The sequence below is a fragment of the Sitophilus oryzae genome, unplaced genomic scaffold (assembly GCF_002938485.1).
Source record: "Sitophilus oryzae breed Bouriz unplaced genomic scaffold, Soryzae_2.0 scaffold_815_pilon_pilon, whole genome shotgun sequence".
Taxonomy (NCBI): domain Eukaryota; kingdom Metazoa; phylum Arthropoda; class Insecta; order Coleoptera; family Curculionidae; genus Sitophilus; species Sitophilus oryzae.
In genome coordinates, this window is record NW_022147434.1 from 1,389,744 (window position 1) to 1,412,368 (window position 22,625).

At 30.6% G+C, this 22,625-nt stretch overlaps 1 protein-coding gene across 1 annotated transcript in view; it reads right to left on the minus strand.

The window, feature by feature from the left end:
* Positions 1-3,606: 3,606 nt before the first annotated feature.
* Positions 3,607-22,625, minus strand: part of LOC115889550 (larval cuticle protein LCP-17-like) — a 30,263-nt gene continuing 11,244 nt past the window's right edge. The window contains exons 2-3 of the mRNA XM_030909587.1: positions 10,815-10,933; positions 3,607-3,974 (exon numbers count right to left, since the gene is read on the minus strand). Coding sequence (XP_030765447.1) covers positions 3,698-3,974; positions 10,815-10,933 — 396 coding nt within the window. The 3' untranslated portion in view covers positions 3,607-3,697. The remainder of the gene's footprint in view (positions 3,975-10,814; positions 10,934-22,625) is intronic.

The following is a 22,625-nucleotide window of genomic DNA, read 5'->3' on the forward strand; positions in this document are numbered from 1 at the left end:
TTTTTGGGGGCAGCAAATTTTGAGCATTTGAACGACAATTTGATGAAACCAGTGATAATAAAACTCTATTTAACGCTAGGGACGATTTTAGGATAAATGTATTTAATGTTATTATTGATAAATTAATCCTTGAAATTTTTCCTACAGGAAAAGTGCCTACAACGATTTTTCAACCAAATTTGGTTTCTTTAGTGATATATCTGCTTTAAGTATTGACGACATTACCGATAAGTCCAGACATTTAATAACCTGTTATCCAAATGATTTAGATGAGTCAATGCTTAATGAATTAATACATCTTAGTGAATTTATAAAATGCATTGAGTCAGCAAAACCATCTGCTACAGAGCTTCTTAAAGTAATTTATGAAAAACGCTCAAGACCGGTTTCCAAATATTTTGATAGCATTAAGAATCTTCACATGTACTTTTATTACTAACTGTTCTGCTGAACGCTCGTTTTCTGCATTGAAACGTATTAAAACTTATTTACGGTCCACTATGGAAGCAGAACGTCTAAATCATTTGGCAGCTTTACATATTGAGTCCGACCTTAAAACTATCAATTACGATGAAGTAATTGATAATTTTACAAACAAAAAAGTACGTAGGAAACCTTTATAGGCATATAAGCAAACCTTATAGGTTTGTTGTTCGTTTGTTGTCATTTTATATGAATATTTTAATATTTATTTTATGTTCTGTGTTGATCTGTTCTGTCGGTCTATTCTATTGTGAATTCGGTCCTGTATTCAAATAAATGTTTTTTATATCCGTAATTTTTTTAATTAAAAAAAAATGTAAGGGGCCGCAAATTTTTTTTAGCCTGGGGCGGCAACTTTGTTAAGTCCGGCCCTGATAGTTCTACAGTACTAGTATAGTTTTTAGCACCAATAACATTTACCTCAGTATAACAGTTCTGAGGATGGATTTGAAATAGATGAAAATTACACTCAAGTAAAGAAAATAAAAAAGAATGAACTTATTGAATAGTTTTTCAAAATTCGGCCAATAAGCCTGTTATTAGCCATTTATTTAGCAAAGATCTTGCTAGAAAAGAAGCAAACACTCCATTAACTGGACTAGAGCCGTTGGGCTTCCCAAGTGCAAACCAACTTAAAGCTGAACTCAAGAATCTGAAAGGCTCCATCCGTATGCCGGAATGGGAATCCTCCAACTGTTAAGACACTCATAGAAGAAATTTCTCAGAGTTTACGACCGAGAAAAATCAAAGACTTTCCTTGATTTATGTAAAAACAATCTTCAAACTATCACGGGGTTTTTAACAGGACATTGTCTCCTCAATGGACATCTCAATAGATTGAAGCTGAGAAACAACGACGAATATAGATACTGTGGAAAAAATGGGAAAACACCATGTTTTTCCATTTTTAACAACCAGAACACCTCATCACTGAGTGCTCCGAGACGACAACCATTTGTGCCATAATATAAAAAATTACTAAAAAAACCCTATTTGACATAATTATTTATTTTTATTACAATATAATTCAGGCCATTCAGTTACATGGTTGTAATTCCGGTATCGATCGTTATATTATAAAGGCCTTTGGAGTATTTAGCGTTTTATGATATGTAAACAAAGAAAATTTTATGACCGAGGATTCCTCGGTTGATTATTCGATTAGGGGAATCCCCGATAATCAATACTCGAGGATTGAAATCGTCCGATTATTCCCAACACTAGTTATAACAGAGGCAGGAAAACAATGGATGAGATTGGCTAGAGACCGCATAGCATGAAAAAACGAGAGAAGAGGTCTATTATACAGGGTGAGTCTTAAATAAGTGAAAATATTTTCAGGGCTGGTAGATCTCGATAAAAGAATCATATTCTCTCTTTACCGTTTTTCAAATAAGTTCAAAATAACCGAATTATTTTACTTCGAAAATTTCCTAACTATTTTTTGTTTAAATTTTGAGAACCAATGGGTGTTTTCTGGATTTTCTTTCTTGTAAATTTAATCTACTACCTACGTTGCCCATATTATTAATAATAATATATAATTATATATTATTATTAATATATAACTATATATTATTATTTATTATAAAATTATTTATTATTATTATAATAAATTATTACAACCAGACCAATGCTGAACCTGGTGGTAAGTTCGCAATGAATGCTGTCCAGCACGACAATTAATTATTCATAAATTAATGAGCGAATTAATGATACGCCGCTGTTTCATGACAAAATTGAAGAAACTAAACTAAAACTAGTTTTAGTGAACACTAATCGACATTTGATTTCGGAAAATCGACTATATTATGTATATCATACTTTACGCAACATTGTAAAATTTCCAGGAATTTTGTGCCTAAACGGTTGACTTTAGCGAAAATTTTCATATAACCCTTTTTATAGGAAATTTTATTCTCTTTAATTTTGCTCTCTTTAATTTTCTGCAAAAAATGCATAATTTTCGAGATATTTACATAATACCGATTTTGGGCGCCATCTTGGCAAGATGGCGGCGCCGGCGGCAAGTCTGGAAATGTGTATTTTACGGATTTTAGTTAGGGACCCCAAAACTTATAAACCTGCAAAGTTTTAAAACTTCCGGACTTTTTTCCAAGCAGACTCCTTTTTTGATCCCCAATGACTGAACTAAAAAAGTTAGGTACTGATAAACAACCTATTAAAATGTTGAATTTAGTTTAAGTCTAAACTCACTCTGGAATTAGTATCTACAACCGAACCTCAATGATATATTTTTCAAATGCACATAATGCATAGAAATGTGTATTTGCATAGAATCAATTGCATGGAAATCAAATCTGTCAAAATTATTTTCAGAATAATTGTACAATTTGTACAAATTGTTTTTATAGACTGATAAAGTATTGTGTAAATCTCCGATCGTAAATGCGATTTTATTAGCACATAACGTTTGAAATAAAACTGTTGTTATATCGAAAAGTCATTGCTTTTATTTACTGATTTACACAACTGTGGCATTTTGGATGGCTATAACTTCTGAGATTGAAACACTACATGACATAAATTTTAGTTAAAAAATCATAGGTACAGATATTTTATAGATATTTTATGCTTTTTGGTCTCATCACACTCATCACTGTCTTCAAAAAAAATTCACCAGGGCTGAGATTCACGGCAGATCTGAAGCCAAGACAGAAAGACTGTCAAAGCTATAGTGGGTCTACTAACAGGGCATTGTAAGCTGAATATGCATCTAAAGCTAATGGGATTAACTAACGAAACCATGAGAAGGTTTTGTCAAGTTGAAGGAGAATCAACAGAACACATTTTATGTCGGTGCAACGGCCGCTACCGGCAAATTCGGCGCAAAAAAGCGGTTCCTGTACTAGGCAATGATGTGGTAGGTGTATGGAGGGTTCAGTGTCCAAGTTGCTAGGCCTTTTTTGAAAAAATATAATAAAATAGACAATAAATATATATTATTTTGCGGCTAGGTCAACACATCTCCGACTCAATTAAATTAACTTCCTGAATGCATGTTCTACGGTATTCCTCAGGATATGTTTATCTTAGCATCGTGAAATGGTTCATGTAACAACCATACCATATCAGTGATGATACGAATAAAAATGCACTTCCTTCAAAATTAATATACATATATTTAAAATAATAATAATAATATAAAAATCACATCAACAACATTTATTAACTAGGTCCATATTCGTCTCGTCTAAAATCTCTTTTGCCCGCCCTGTTCGGGCGGCGGTGGATGTGCGGCGATGTATTCCAGAGCCCTCTGGATGGCGACCGGGATTGGTGGTGGGGTGGGCAGCGCGTTTCCAGACGGCTGGTAACCGTTCTCGTCCGCTATGTAAGACACCTGGATCTGTTCATTTTCGGGCGTGAGAAACTGGAAAGAGCCAGAAACGCTCTTTATCGCTTGTTCCGGTCCTTGCGGCTGGATGTTGCCTTGTTCCTGGGCGGCGATACCATTATCGGTTTCATATCTGAGAAAAATAATAATTAGAATTATTACAAGCTTGGTTTATGCACGTAACCTAGGGTTGCCAACTTTCAAAATAAAAAATAGAGGACGAGAGGGTTAAAAAGAGGCACAGGCGAAACATTTTTTGAAACCTCGTCCAAATGTCCAGGATTTACCAACATGTTATGTAAAAAGTATGCGATTGATGATCTTTCTTATACTTTCTTAAAAATCATTTTCAACAACATTTTTTTTCAAAACATAAGCTAACAGTAAGTAAAAATAAAATAGTTAAACATGTTTATCGCTTCCACAAATATTTCTTGTCCATAAATATTTCTTCACTTTCTTTTCTGTGCAAACGAGTGTAAATTGTTAATCTTTTAACAATTGTTTAAAACATTGTGGCGATGACTTCAGATTTGGCGAATATTTTTTAGATTTTGAGTTTGCTATGTAAAAAAGGACTTTTTCAATACGTGAGAAAAAAGAGGACAGTGAGATCAAAAAGAGGACTGCCCTCTGGAATAGAGGACGGTTGGCAACCCTAACGTAACCGTAGATGGAGCTAAAAATAAAGTATGGTTCGAATATGGACAGATAGAACATTCCGAGGGGGCAACCGCGGCTAAAATTTTGTACACCATTGCCAAATTAATGCCAAAAATTGCCAACTAATGCCAACTATTGCCAACTAATGTCAAATAATGTCATCTATTGCCAAATAATGCCATCTATTGCCAAATAATGCCATCTATTGCCAAATAATGCCAACTACTGCCAATTAATTTCAGTAATTTCCATACTAATGCCAACAATGCCACTAATTCCTATGACAATGCCAAACCGTACCGTGTAATTTCTGATGTAACAGTGGTCGCCATTTGGTTAGTTATCTAGGTATGTAGTTAAAATTGATATTTGCTTAATAAGGTACTATGCATATTTTGATGTTAATTAACTAATAAACTTCCACCACTGAGAAAGTACTATATGACCGAAATAAACGGTGTTAGCGATGGCTGTGAAATAAAAATCGCTGTCATTTTATATGTAAAATTTTATGGGGAATGTCATAGAAGAACGTCATTTTAAATTAAAGAAAATATGCACTTTTATATTACCTTATTAAATATATCCAAATCATAATGACAGTCTTATATAAAACAAACGTAATGGCGATATGTAGCCTATCTTCGTGGTCAGCCGGTCGTCGGTGGTATGACAATAAATTTGGACTATCAAATGAAGTTAAAACACCCATAAAAAACATATCTTTATTCTTATATCAAACTAGCAACAAATCAATGAGATCATCTTTCTACTACAAATCATGTTTTTAATTGTTTTACTTCAACGAAGCATAGACGATATAAAATTTCAAAAACAAATAGAACGTATAGAAACTATTTACAAATTGATTTAAATATTTTCTTTATGTTAACAAGGTCATTTCTTTTAATAAATGGTGCAACACCCGCCATTTCAACTGGGCCATAAAAAATAGGTTTTTTGGACTGTATCGATATCATCCTTTTTAGGCCATATATATTTATCCATATTTTGTATACAGGGTGTCCCAGGCTGAGCGTGCATTAGAAGTTTCTAGAGAACCACAATATCTAGATCGGAGATTGTTTGCACGTCATTGTTTTACAACGTATTTCACAAATATACGGGGCCTACAGTTTATCGCCGAATCCGAACGGCACTATTTGAGAGGCTGTACATGGCAAACATATATACTCAAGGTGGTTTGCTATTACCTTCCTTGAGGTGGCGCATGACGGCTCGCTGGTCGCTCTATTTAGATAAATATAATAATATTTTTATTTAAATAAATCTATTTCAAAAATTAAATTATTCAAATGTTATATAATAATGGCGGTAGCTGTCATGGAATTGAACGATTAAAAATTATCATAAATCATTTTTTTTAAATGGAAATCTACGTTTTTTATTTCACTAGTGAAAAGGGTTTTCAATTCGTTACTTTTTAACTGTGCATGTTCCTATATCTAAAATAAATCTTTTTTAAGTTATTTAAGATTAAGTTTGAAAACGTATATTTTTCTTGATTTTATCTAGCTTCCTTTGACATTAAGTGTCAAACAGTCATATAATTTATATCCATCTGTCAGAAAACGAATTATTTGAATTTTCTATTTTATAAATACTGCTGCTTAAAAGTTTAAAATAGTTATTTTTTATACAAGACGATAAAATGGTATTTTATCGTCGACCGAAAAGATTAATTCACAAGCGAGTTCACGAGCGATGAAATCGCGAGTGAATTAATTTCGGGAGACCATAATGCAATTTTATCGTCGTGTATAAAACAATATTTTTTTCCATAGCGAGTTACGTTTTAAAAAATATTCAGAAATTATTATTTCAAGGAATTTATTACGAGAAGAAAAAAAATTGTGCTGGGTTGGCGTTGGTTTCTATATAATTTGACAAATAAATAAAGCTGTCTCTTTAGTTGTAAGTTTAGAGTCAATATTTTTTAATTCTTTTTCGTGTTTTGTGTCGCCAGAAATGGCTCAAAACGAAATAAGTAAATTACCAACAGGTATTCAGGCTGAGGCGACAAACGCCATATCCAAACTACTTCCATTTAAATCCCGAATAACTTATGAAAAGGAATACAAAAATTTTAAAAAATGGAAGCAATTAAAAAACGTGCGAGAAGAAATAAAGTTTTTAACCTATCCTCGCTGTTAAAGTATCATTTAAATCTACCCTTGCTGTTAAAGTACTATTATATCTACCTACTATTTTTGATAGATATAAGGCAATTTTAACAGTTGCTATGGAAAAAAGTGTATTTATAAAAATATATCTCGTATTTTCGTTCTTTAGTGATATCTAATAGTTGATATTATTAATAATATATTGTATGATCGAAAAAAAAGCATTGCAAAGTTGGCCTGGAAATGATAATCGATAACATACTGATTTTTTAACAAAGTGTCACATTATGACATGGCCTAATCTATTGATTACGTTTAAAGTCATAGGCTACTGGTTAAAATCAAGAAAAATATACGCTTTAAAACTATATAAATCTTAAACAATTTAAAAACGATTTATTTTAGGTATAAGAACATGTAAACGAATTGAAAAATCACTAGTGAAATAAAAAAATGGGTTTCCATTTGAAACAAATGATTTGGTCATTATTATGTCTCTAAAACTATCAAAATATATTTACCCATATCTTAGGATTATGTAAAGTGATCTGAAAGGAAACCTAAAATGCATTAATATTACGGGGTGTTCCATTTAAAAAAAATCAGCCCAATCGACCCACACTTTTTGAGCCACTCTGTAGAAGTTAAAATATTTTCCTAAAATACATCCTAGTACATACTTTAGGTTTGCACTTAAACAAAATTCTCAAGGTTTTTATCCTACGAGCTACAGATGTTTAAAGCACTATTGCCGAACCCTGTATGTCACTGCGAGGGCCTCTGGATCGCAAGCGGCACTTTTTATTTGGGAAAGCAATTTTTTTTTATTTAGGGTTCTATATAAAAAAAAGAAATCATTATAATTCTAATCAAAGTAAAAATAGTGGACGGAGAAACAACCAACTACAACAAGTGTACTAATTTGGGCGTTAAGTTTATTAGACCGAAAGAAACAACCATCCGCAAACCGGTTCCGGAAGTGTATTCCCATCTTCCGCCCTACTTTCGATCCTTGGATGTCGTCGGATGGTTGTTTCCTTCGGTTTGATGAACTTAATGCAGAAATTAACACACTTCTAGGGATTAAGTCCTTTTTACTTCTCTGTATACTATTTTTACTTTGATTAGAATTATGATAATTTATTTTTCTTTATTATGAACTTTTTTGTGTTGTGTATTATATCCTCCCACTGGTTGTGCCCATTTTCGTTTGCCTTATGGGTTTTTTTTATCTCGTTTATGAGTAGCGATACAAAGATGCGGTTTTCACATCACTTTTACTTTGCCATTTTTTATGAAACATTCTTTTTAACATGCTACTTTTTTACGAAATTTAAGACGCTACTGAAGGATTTGTTCCAGTCCGCTTAGTTTCTGAAATACAGAGAGAATTTGAAAATTTTGCAATATTTCTCCCTGACTCCCTTTGTACTTTATTGGTTATCTTATACCTTATTGAAACGGTAAAAACTGCGTCCCATAAAGTTTTTCACGTACAATCCATTGGAGTTAAAAAAGAGTAAAGGTAGGCGGCCACTGCGAGCGAAACTAAACTAAGCTAACAATATAGAAAGAAACGGTAACTAAACGAAAATAAGTTTCACCGGCCGGGGACGATATTCGTTATTAGTCGGCTGAATTTTAGTACGGAAGAACGGGACGTGTTAAAAATGTGTTCTATAGTCGAAAAACAAATATTATCGGAAATCAATTACGGATAGACAATAAGAATATTATTTTATTATTATTATTTTTCTTTATTTATTTCCAATGTTTACAATAAAAACACATAAAATAGCCCAAACAGGCATGGAAACATTGTCAAATAAGAATATTCCACACCAAAATAATATAATTACAGTTAAGATAATACTACAATTAAACTAAGATCTTAACTAAGTAAAATAAGCAAATACATAGAAGAAATAAAAAACGATAGAATTAATATATACAAACAACAAATATTACACATTAGATATCAGACTTATAAACACAGCTTTATCGGATCTGTAAAATTCTTCTAATGAATAAAAGGCTTTCTTTGCTAGAAAGATTTTTAATGTGGCTTTTAACTTGTTTCTTGCCAAACCTCGAACACATTCGGGAAGGAAATTGTACATTTTTATTAATGAGAAATCAACATTTTTTTGTAGGTAGCTAAAATTATATTTATCTCCGACTAAATAGGACTTATTTCGCGTAGGGTAATTGTGAGTTAGTTTCAAATTTTTGAAAAATTGCCAGTTATCATAAACAAACATTATACACTCTACAACATATATACTTGTTATTGTTAGTATTTTTTGTTCAATAAAATAATTTTTACAGCTCTCCGTGGGTTTCATTCTAAATATTGAACGTATGCATTTCTTTTGCAAAAGCAAAATTCTCCCGATATCGCTCGAGTTTCCCCAAAATATTATGCCATACTTTATCCTTGAGTAGATAAATGCATAGTACGCTGAAAGTGCAGCATCTACCCCAACAGCGTCTGATATTATCCTCAGCGCAAAAGAAAATTGTGCAATTTTAACCGCCACGGTTTCAATATGTCCTCTCCAGTCCAGTCGTTCATCAATTCCCACTCCCAGAAACCTTATACTTTTAACTGAATTAATTTTAATATTATTATACATTAGCTCAAAATCTGAAAACTTCCGATTGCCAAAAAGAAGGCATTGTGTCTTTGAAATATTTAATGTCAAGCCATTATTATCGAAATAATTCACCAGAGTGTCGACAGCAGATGTCACTCTTTCTGTTAGCGGATTTTTTAAATCATCGCTAAATAGCAGAGTGGTATCATCTGCATATAAGATTGTCTTTTCGCCAGTGACATTCGGAATATCGTTTGTATACAAAATATATAGCAGTGGACCCAGCACTGAACCTTGAGGGACTCCTTTTTTTAGCACTATTTTATTTGAGATAACTCTTTTGCCATAATCATCATATTCTACGATTTGCTGAGTTCTATTGCTTAGATATGATTCGAATAATTTTAATGCAGTTCCCCTAATTCCAAATCGCTCCAATTTCATTAATAAAAATTTGTGATCGACACTATCGAATGCCTTAGAAAGGTCTAAACACATTATTAAAGTTTGTTTTCCATTATTTAAGGACTCTATTACAAAAGATAATGCTTGGTATAAAGCTCGTATTGTTGATCTTCCTTTCATGAAACCGTTTTGTTTATCCGATATAATTTCGTATTTCTCAACAAAATCTATAAACGTTTATGTAAGACCTGCTCAAAAATTTTACTGATGTTTGGTAATAAAGATATCGGCCTATAATTTCTCTCATCATCTTTTGCACCTTTCTTAAATATTGCCCGAATATATGCATTTTTTAGGCTATTTGGAAATGTCCCTGTCATAAAACATAGATTTATAATATACGCTAATGGCTCTGAGATACTATTTGCTACTTCTTTTAGGACAAAAATAGGAACTTCGTCATCTCCCACTGAATAAACTATAAAGTATTTTTAGAAAGCTCATAACAAGGCAAATAAAATAAAAATATAAAAACATGGTGTACCATTTAGAAAAACGTAAATTTCAGTCATATTTCGAAAATGACAACTCCCGGCAAAAAAACTAGATGCACCACTGAATTCTTCGTCAAAAATTCTACGTAACTCAGTTATTTTCATCTTTGCAATAAGTTGTAAGATAACCAAGATGCGAAGGGGGTCCAAAAATGTTTCAACATTTTCCAATTTGCCCTGTATTTCAGGAACCAAAAGGGCTAAGACAAATCTGTTTGTAGTATCTTTAGTTTCATAAAAAAAAGTAGTATAATGATGTAATAATCGCATCATAATGTCTCGACTTATACTAAAGGTCGGCATTTCTGGTCTTGGGTGCCGGTTTTCATGTGTACGAAGAGTACGGGCAACACGCTTAGTAAAATAAGATGTACTGAATAAAGACAGAAGGCGAGTATTTTCTCAAGCGCAAGGATTCTAGCGCCAGATTAAGTAGTTATGTAATAAATACTTCGTATTTTTGCTTACTCCGACTTACTAGATTGCCATAACGACTCACTCCTATACATGTAAACGCCGACCTAAAGGTTCGCTTGCCAGCGGGGTATACGAAAAACCCCATAAAAGACACAAAAAGGGTGATCCTTTAATCGGTCAAAAATATACTTACGCGAATTGATAGCTTCCTTCAGGCTGAATGTCAAATTCTGACTTGAGAATCTGCGCTTGCCTTGGATCTCCACCAGGAGATAAAGCAAGAGATGTGGCCAATAAGACAGTGAATACTATCTGAAATTAAAATTTATTTTACTTAAAAAAAATATAAGAAAAAAATCACATTTATTTTAAAATTTAAGTTATTATATCAAGTATACAGGGTGTTTCAAAAAACATGTGCCATCTCTCGTGGGGAGATTGCTCACGTAAAAATATGACTTTTTCTCATATTAACATAGGTCCGATTCTGCTATGTTTCGTAGCTACAGGGTGTTAACATCTTAATAATCTTTCGATTTATTTTAATTTTCTTCCAAGTAGTTTTAATAATGCGACAAATGTATTTTAATGCTAAAAAAGTGTCAATAAATTCAATCAAGGGCGTGCATATGGGTTATCACTGGAATATTTAAAAAATAACATGTGCGCAACTGATTTTCTTCCTTTGATATCAAAATTGTGTTGGCCGTTTAATGCCAATTAAAAGTTATCTCTTGTTATTTTGTCGAATTCGGCCTTTTTGTAATTACAAGAAACGTAATTTTAAAAAAATTTAACATCCTGTAACTCTATAACTAATCATTTCCATACCCATGTTTATAGGAACTTTTTTCACATTTTTTAATGAGAAAGCAATCAGTGCTTATTTAAAACTTTTGCAAGTTAATGATATTAAAATTTTTTAAAGGTTTCTATTAAACTTGGATCAAGATAAATTAATAAAATTGCGTTTATTTCATCAAGGAGGCCGAAATTGACAAAATATCAAGAGACAACTTTTAATCAGCATTACACTGCTTACACCATTTTGCTAACAAGAGAAAAAAATCAGTGGCGTACATGCTTTTTTAGAAAAATATTCCAGTGATAACCCATACGCACGTCCCTGGTGAATATGTCGACACTTTTTTAGCTTTAAAATATGTCGCAGGTATAGTAAGTTTTACCATCAAAATTTCACTCTAAACGCTAAAATTACTTGGAAGAAAATTATAAGAAATCAAAAAAAAATTGAGACTTTAACACCCTGTAGCTACGAAACATACAAAGCAGAATCGGACCTATGTTGATATGAAAAATAAATCTTGTTTTTATGTGAGAAATCTCCCCAGGAGAGATGGCACATGTTTTTTAAAACACCCTCTATATTATAACCGGTATGAATATATTTCAAATATATTTCAAATGATATGTACAACATAAGAGTTATTAGTTATTCATTTTCAAAAAATTATACTTAAACCACTAAATTCTACGTAAAAAGGCGCTTTGGGAATATTTTCATAAAAGTTTTCTATAGTCAAAAAAGTTACAGCGATTGATTTGTAAAAAATGTTCAGAGTGGGTCAAATTCGGCGCTTTTAAATGGAACCCCCTTTTCTATAGGAGATAGACAAAAACTAATATCGGTGTCTGGAGCTCAATTTTTGTCAAAAACATGATGGTGAAAATCTGTTACCGTTTCAGAGTTACGGGGTGTTTTTCAAAAATATGCATTTTTAACAAATCGCTGTAACTTTTTTGCTATGGAAAATTTTGTATTTTTATGAAAACATTTCCATAGCACCTTTTTACGTAGAATATATATATATATATATATATATATATATATATATATATATATATATATATATATATATATATATATATATATATATATATATATATATATATATATATATATATATATATATATATATATATATATATATATATATATATATATATATATTATATATATATATATATATATATATATTAACGGTTTAAGTATATATATATATATATATATATATATATATATATATATATATATATATATATATATATATATATATATATATATATATATATATATATATTAACGGTTTAAGTATTAATTTTTAAATTGATAATTTAAGAATTATCAACAGAAAATTTGATTTTTTATATGGGACGCCCTGTATATTTTTAATTTATTGAAAAGAATTTAAAATTACATTTCCAAAAATATAACAAACTTGATATTTTGCACGATTCCTCTTCGAGATATAGAGTATATAAAAATTCGCCCGCTTTAAATAAGTATAGGCTTTGAACGGCACCGGCTGTAAAGCAAAAAAATTCTAGCTGTGAGCAGCAATTAAAACGAAAATGATATTTGCTATGAGAGATGCAGAATTTTATAACATTTTAAAATATATACTCTGTTTTTTTTCTCAGGTAAGATTTCGACAGACGATGACACAAGAAAAGCAGATGACGTTCCATACCAATCTATTTATTTTACTAAAAAAAGTTTCTAATAATTTTTAAGTTATCTATGGATGGGTTTAAATATAGATCCGTCATGCGTCGTGTCTTGTTGTTTTTAACCAGTTTTATTGGTTTATTTAAAAAGTGACAGATCGTATTTCAATTTTATTGGTTTGACGGAACGATGAACGACAAACGGACGCCGATGCGTATGAACTCGCCTTTAGATTTTTGTCATTTTTGACGCTTGTCAAATTCTTGCCAAATTATAGGTTATAATTTTGTGTCAAGTTTTGTTAAATACCCTGCCTTTTGGAAGATGATGCATTTTGATTCGTGTTATTACGTATGTTTTGTGGAAGATGATGCATTTTGATTCGTGTTATTACGTATGGAGGAAAAATCGAGTGAAAATTAACTGTAGACCAAGAGCACAGTTTAGTGGAATATTACAAATTTGTATTTGTACATAACTTATATTGATAAATATAATTATAAATGCGGGTAGTTTCATAAAGCTTGAAAGTAAATATTAGTTTTTTTTTTATATTTTTTTGGTATGTAGTGTCTTGTTCTTGTTTGTTTTGTATTAACACATACCGATTTTATTAAATGAAATAACTCAATTACATTTTTTCAGTTTTATACAGTTTTTTTCACAATATTTTGAAGTAATCACTTGTCATCTTGTCAATCAAATTTTAAATATTTCCTGCTATGCGTTCCAGTTGTACCAACTTATTTCTTTGTAAAATAAAATAAACTACTTTGAAATTAAAATGACAGACACATCTATCACTGTCAAGGATCTTCTCGTTGGACAGACTATATTTAACCAACATCAACACATTTAAACTATATCTCATAATAAAAATAAATAGCAAACCAAGACATGAGATTTTGCTACAGGTGTTCGACATATCGACCGTCATCTGTTATGGACAGACGGGGCAGTTTTTGAACATTTCTCGTGGAATTCGTTAACTCAGTGGGGGTGAAAGATACCCTTTCATAACTGCTAAGTATTTCTAATTCTTATGTAGATTATACGGAAGAATAAGGAACCTTTATTCTTCCGCAAATATATCCATAGGATTAGATCCATGGGCACTAAGCTATGACACTAAGTCAGGCGGCCTCGACGGCCATTGGCTAGCTATTCAATTATTCTTGAAATTGGCTTTAAAAATTTGTGATAACTTCAGCGTTCAGAGGCTGTGCGTATCGTCTTGCTGGAAAAATATGTTTTCAAGTTCCATTAAAGGCATATCATCAATAATGAGTCAAAAGCCTACTAGTTAAAAGTGGCAAACTTTTAAAAATTCTGTATTTCGAAGGCGATTATAACAAAATATCAAATGTGCTATATTTTTGGAAAGGTAATTTTAAATTATTTTCGGTTAATTAAAAATATAGAGGGTGTCCCAAATAAAAAATCAATTTTTCTGTTGATAACTCTTAAATTATTAATTTTAAAAAAAGTATACTTAAACCATTAAATTCTACGTAAAAAGGTGCTTTGGAAATGTTTTCATAGTAATACAAAATTTTCCATAGCAAAAAAAGTTACAGCGATTTGTTAAAAATGCACATTTTTTAAAAACACCCCGTAACTCCGAAACGGTAACAGATACTGATTTGCGGTTTTCACCATAATGTTTTTGATGAAAATTGAGCGCCAGACACCGATATTAGTTTTCGTCTATCTCCTATAGAAAAGGGTGTTTACATTTAAAATCGTCTAATATGACCCACCCTGTACATACATAAAAATATCCTTTCCAATTGCAATTTATAATACGTTGTTTTAAGATTTTAGATTATTATTTTTCACTGTTATATGTGGACGGTCAGCGTGACATTAAAAAGTAAATAACGACATTGTGCTGTTAAAACAAAGAACACTAATCAGAATCTAGCATCATGAATTCCGTAAATGAATAATTTTTTATATAAAGTAATAAGTGATGCGGTTGCACGAAGTTGCCCTTTTACATTACTTATATAAGTCATATTCGAATGCCATCAAGTGTGCTTTTTTCTATTTAATGAAGGAGTTACGTGGGTGTGTCGATCAAGGTAAAGTAAGAGCAGATAAAATTACAGGTGATGATACTTATAATAGTGCTATACCGGGTGCGATCTCAAAAGTGGCTCACCCCTATAACTTTTTATTTTTATTTTTTTTTCAATTAAAAAAAAACGAGATTTGGTATGTTAGTATATGACATAAATTACTATAGATTGGTGTATTCAATTGTTTTCGGTCACTTCCGGTTTTAACGGAAATGACTACAACTTTTGATTTTTAAATGGCCGATATTTGTTTTACTTTATTCGATAGAAAATAACACTCTGAATAGAATGACATATAATATGTCAACTTTTGACATTTTTGCATATGGTTTATTTGAAATTATAACTTGCGGTTCGTAAGGAAAATTTTACTCGAAATACCAATTGTGTGGTATCAAATTATTCGTAAAAAAATGCTTTTTCCAAATATGCTAATGAGCTACCCTCGTTCCATTTAAAAAAATCGAGGTATGATTAAAAATACGATTTGAGCATTTTCTAACTGGCCAGGACAAGACACTTAAAACATTAGACGATTTAATCTATTTCTCCAAGTCTCCTTGATTAAGAATTAGTGTTTTTAACAAGCCATTGCACTCTAGATTGGATTTTAAAATACGATTTTTTATTAAGCGAGAATGTCAAAAGTTGACATATGATATGTCAATGTTTTCAGAGTGTCATTTATAATCAAATAAAGTAAAAAAATACCGAGTGTGCCATTTAAAAATCAAAAGTTGTAGTCATTTCCGGTGAAACAGGAAGTGACCAAAAACAACTGAACACGTCAGTCAATCCTAATTTATGTCATATACTAACATACCAAATCTCGTTTTTTCATCTGAAAAAATAAAAAAGTTATAGAGGTGAGCCATTTTTGAGACCCACCCGGTATAACAGTATCTAATACAATACCATTTTTATAAAATATAATAATTGATGTAAGTACGTAAGTGCTATATGGTAAAATAAAGTTTTTTGTTAGTACAGGGTGACACAGGATTCCGAAAAAGTTCTATATTAGGTTTTTACTTTGCGATTTTTATTTTAATTTTCTTTTGCAGAATATGAGGGCATGATAACGCACATTTTAAAAAATTTTGTGAACATACAGTGTGATTCAAACATATTTTCAATCTAAAGTTTTATATGTTTAAATGGAATACCATACAGGGTCAGGCAATAGTGCGTCGGGCATCTGTAGCTCCTAGATTAAAAAAATGAGAAATTTGTTCAAGTGCAAACCTAAAGTATGTTCTAGAATGTATTTAAGGAAAATATTTTAACTTCTACAGGGTGGCCCAAAAAAGTATGAGTGGATTAGGATGATTTTTTTAAATGCATGGAACAACCTGTATATTATTACATTTTTGGCTTCCTTTCAGATCACTAAGTTCCTTAATACTCCTAAGGTATGAGTAAATAAATTTCGATAATTTTAGAGATATTAATAAATAAATAAAGATACATATTTTTCAGCCTTTCTTAAAAAATATATTAAAAATACAAGAACTTCCCTGAAATCAAAACTATATTAGTTATTTACTTTAGATGGTCTGTACTTACTTTGCTATTAATATGGTAATCGTTAATCATACAGAATGTTCAAAACTCTACGCCAAACTTTCTAAAATAAAAAATAATTTTACTTCGTTTTTTAAATAATTATATATTTGTTTTTTTCAAGAGGTAGATGAAGAATTAAAAAATAAACATTTTTTGCATTTAAAGTATTTCAAAATTTTTAACGGTTTTACAGATTCGCGGTTTTATATTTCATATAGCATTTTCCACACTAAATTTTTATCAAAGCCGCTCAGTAATTTTTCTCTCATATTTTGACGTTGAAAGAGCCATATCAGAGAATACTGCGTGTATCTGCGAAACCATAAAAATTTTAAAATACTTTAAACGCTAAAAAAATATTTTTTTAACTCTCCATCTAATAAAAAAATAATATGCAGGTTGTTCCTTTAAAAAAAGAAGAAAATGTGTTTTATATATTAGAAAGTTTGGCGTATAATTTTAAACGTCCTGTATGATTTAAGATTACGATATTTATAGCAAAGTAAGTAACCATCTAAAGTAGAGACCTAATATAGTTTTGATTTCAAGACAGATTTTTGTATTTATAATTAATTTTTTAAAGAAGGTTGAAAAATAGATATTTTTTAATGAAAATGATCTGAAGGTAAACCAAAAATTCAATAATATATAGGGTATTCCATTAAAAAAAAATAACCCCGATCACACACTTTTTGAGCCACCCTATAGAAGTTAAAATATTTTCCTGAAATACATCCTAGTATATACTTTAGGTTTGCACTTTGTTTGAAACAAAATTCCCAAGTTTTTTATTATACGAGTTACAGATGCCCGACGCACCATTACCGGACCCTGTATTGGTATATTTTTTTAATTCAGTGGTTGTACCATTAAATTCCCATTCCAAAAATGTCATAATGTCATACACTATACCGATAAAATTTAAAATATAACAGTTTTTAAAGCAAATTTACTACTTATTCAAAGCCCTCTCAAAATTTTATATTCGAAGAATTTTATTTTTTTTTAATACGAAGCAATTTATTATAATGTCTTCTTCCAAATTCAGACTACCAAAACTTTTGTTTGATATATATGTTAGAGTGAAAGTCGGAAATTCAGTGATTGTTAAAATTTACTACGAAATGCTAACAATTACGCATTGGATCAGTGAATTTCCTATTTTAAGGAAATTTGTTGACTTTTGCTAGTAATTCCTAACATTCACTAGTGAAAGTAACATTTACAAAAATGTTCAGTAAATGTTAGTGTATTAGTAGAATGTGCGGGTCTATATGTTATGGGCGTGGTGAGGAAGAGCGTTGGTGGAAGTTAGAATAAATAAAAGTTTTAAGAATACTGGATCGTCATATTGGATCGTCTCTTTCATAAACATAAGATTACTTATTGACACAAGTTTTTTTTGCATAAAGTTCAATCGTGAACAAATCGTTGCTCGAATATTCTTCAACGGGAGCTATTAGTTTTTTCAAATCCGCCACTTCAAGCACATTAAAACCTTCAGTTTATAGTCACTAGGTGCCTTAATAACTTTTTCTTTAGCATCCTTAACTTTTGCCATCATTTCATTATATTACAGAAATGAAAAAAATGCACTACCTATTACATTCTTGCGAGGCCTATTTTGCTTTGATTTCTCACAGACAATTCTTCCATTCTGGGAAAATACTGCACAGCACTTTTTACAATTGTTTTGTTATCTGTAATAACAAAACAATTATACATAAACACAAAAGCACAAAGCGAATGTTTAACCCCATTTAAAATTAATTTTTGTACACCCTGTATAAAACAAAATATTTTTGGGATATGCACTTTTATAAACCATGCAATATTTTTTTCATATCTTTGTCAACAATGACGATATTGGACTTCCTCACATTCGTTTTTCATATGTTATCAAAAAATATTAGTTTTCAAAAACCCTTAATATAAGAGGTGTTACATTCAAACTGTTACAAAAATGTTACTACTTTTCTAACAAAGCAACAATTTAAATTATTTAGGTCGATGAAGCAGGTATTTTTAGTTAGAAGCCATATTTAAAATATGAGAAGGCACGTTTACGTAGGAAGCCATATTTTCAAAAATATTATATATTATTATACTAATTACTAGTTCTTCATATATATCTAAACTGCCATCACGGAGAATAACAACTTATTTATGCTATTTAACAGTGAAATACTACTATTGACCTACCACCAAATGATATTTATGCACAATATACACAAGAAATTACCTACGACCAAATGAGATTTATGCACAATAAAAGTCACCAGTTTCATAATACCGACAAGTATAATACGTACGTACACAGGCTATAAAATTTAACAGAAATTTATGCAATAATTAATTATTACGAAGAACATTAAAGAATCTCATTTATGTCGGGAAACACCTATCCTTTATTTCTATATTTTTATGCATCATACTATTTGTGCTGCGTATACAGGGTGATACGACAGGTTTGCAACTGGTATGCAGATTTCCAACTGGTTAAGGAGTACGACAGGGAGACGCGATATCCCCAAAGCTGTTTACAGCAATACTAGAAGAAATCTTCCGTAAACTAGACTGGGACCAACAACGGATTAAAAATAGATGGAGATTATCTTAACCATCCAAGGTTCGCTGATGACTCGTAATTGCCAATAGTCCTGAAAAACTACAAGCACAAATTAACGAACTAAATACAGCCAGCAATAAAGTAGGTCTCAAAATAACTTTAGCAAAAACTAAAGTAATGTACAATGAACTAGTAAACAGAAAAGATATTCCAATAAATAAAACAACACTGGAAATAATAGAAGAATATATATATTTGGGACAATTAATACACAGCTCGGGATCTCTACTACCAGAAATCAACAGAAAAATTAAGTTAGCATGGAGTACTTATGGAAGAAACTCAATCATATTCAAATATAGAATGCCACATTATCTAAAGAAGAAAACATTCGAACAATGTGTACTACCAGTCGTAACCTATGCATGCGAAATTTGGACACTTAAAACGGACATTATAAGGAAACTTCAGGTCGCACAACGCTCAATGGAACGAAATATGCTGGGAATGACCAAGAAATACTATAAAAGGATAGAGTGGATACGACAAAAGACCCAGTAATAGATATCATCAACAGAATCAAATCAAGTAGGTAATGGGCAGGAGACCTGGCAAGAACGACGGACAACAGATGGACCACAAAAATCACAGCATGGTACCATGAGAAATTAAGAAATCTAGAGGAAGACCAAACCTGAGTTGTTACCATGATATTAGTAAATTAGCAGAGATAACTTGGGCCCGGATGCCACATGGCCAACAATAGACAACAATGGGCTTAATTACAAAGACAGTATCTAAATACGTGAGGGAGGCTACACCATAATTGGAAATGATTGAATAAGCTGAAAATGATAATGATGATACAGGGTGATCTAATAATTAGAAATATTTATTTTTTTCTGTGATATACGAGTAAAGATAAAACACATTAGAGAAATATTTATTCATTACTTTCATTCAAAGTATTTTTTTTCTTTAAATAATTTCCCTAAAACTTTTAACCTTTCTTTAAACTTTTTATTGAATTACAAAGATATATTTTTATTATTTTCTTGTAATGGATCTGCCACAAATGCAGGGGCGGCGCGTGGTCCAATACTTTAAGAGTGCACAAAATTAGAAAAAAAAGTTGTTACATGACTACGCTCAAAAACACTGGTTTAGGGCTATTAAATCGTCAATCTAATATTACAAATTAAAAAATCTCATTTTATTGAAAAATGTACAACTAAAAATCCCGTCTACTAAAATGTAGCTATTGTCTTTAAATATGCCATTTTTTTAGTTCGTGAAAACAGAACGAAATGAAAAAGATGTGCACACGACTCAGCTACCGACCAGACGACGCCCTAGCAATTTTTAACTAAAATTTTTATCGAAATTTTCATAAAAATCCGGCAATACCGCATAGAAGATATCATCCTAACTTTTATCTCTTTTTAATATATTTGATTTTTCATTTAAACTGTTTACATCACTTAATTGTCTTACACGTTAAAATCCAGACCACGCAGTTTTGATTAGTAGTGGGAACTATCGAATGAATACTATCGAAACATTCGATAGTTGCAATTCATTCGAATAATTCGATAGTTAGTAAGAAAACATTCGTTGAAAACTATTCGAATAAAAATTATCGAATAGATCCGTCATCTGCCTTGAAATATTGTATTCTAGTAATTCGGCAGCAAAAACCATTCATTTATAAAATTCATTCATTTATAAAATTCATTCATTTATAAAATTCATTCATTTATAAAATTCATTCATTTATAAAATTCATTCATTTATAAAATTCATTCATTTATAAAATTCATTCATTTATAAAATTCATTCATTTATGAAATTCATTTATTCGTCAGGATCGATTATAATAAAATATTAACTGAATTTTAGTTGTCGCCCGGCGACGTAGGTTTTTTTCCGAGAAAGCGGTCGGTGGCAATGCTATGAAAGAAGCCGGCATCTTTGATTTTTTGCGGAGTCATATATAGATAAGGACACATTATTTTTTTTATTGAGGTGCTAGTCTTTACACAGAAAATACATTATGAAGGGCGCTGTTGCCATATTTTTGTATTAGTTGATATTAGCAAAGAATATTATTGTTTGGCTTTAGTTAGTTAGGGATAGTATGTCTACATATTCTGCATTTTTTTATTAATATTCTGTTGTTACACTGCAATAATACTTGTTATTTTGGATGTAGGAAAATTATTTTTAATGTTTTTAAGCAAAGACTGGTTTAATAAATAATAATAACAGTAATAATTTGTTATACCTATTAACAACAAACTTTAAAATCATTTAATATAAATATTTTTTTTAAGTAGTAGCAAAATATAAACAACAAATTAGATGTCAAAATTATTTATATTAGATCCTATTTAAAAATAATATAGTCTCTAATTTTTTGGCAACGTTGGTTTATTAAATAATAATAATTACAGAACTAATTTGTTATATTAACAACAAATTTTAAAATCCTGAAATATAAACATTTATTAATTTTCTAAGCAAGCGGTGTAATGGAAGGAAAATATAAAAAAAATTAGAAATCAAAATTATTTATATTAGGTGCTTTATATTACTATTTAAAAATTATATTTACTTTTACTGGCATTTACTTTAAAAAATAAATGAAATATTTCTTCGCAAAAACTACATGTAAGAGAATTAGCATAAACAAAATACAAACATCGTTAACTTTTTTTTTAAATTGGCACGTGTAAAACTTTCATTTTAATTTTCTCACCCCATAGTTTGAGTTCGATAACCATTTACTTAACCACATTACTTTAATATGATTATTAAGTTCAACTAATTCATATTATTAAAACATCTAAAATACAAATATGTACTTTTAAAATTAATTTAAGTTCATCTCATCTCTCTTAAAAATTGCTACTTCTCAAAATTTCCCATTAAAAAATAGACCATATACCATATAAAATTAAATAATTGAAAGATCGGACTACGGAAAACCACACAACTTTTCGGAAAAATTTTGACCACCTGCACATGCACACAATCGTCAATAAATAAAATTAAAAAATAACTACTATTTTAGTATTTTAACTATTTTAGTAAACGCAAAAATAGCACAGTATTTATACGGTGAAGTTATAAAAATTTGGAAGAACTAATAATGCACTGACGCATACAAAAATCAAACGAATACTAAATTTCATTTATCAAAAGCATTCGATAGTCGTGGCTCAACGATAACCATTTAGTCGCACGGCGAGGTTGTCACATATGCTTTAGTTTACAAATGAATGAATGATTTTATTCGAATAAAACCATTCGATAGTT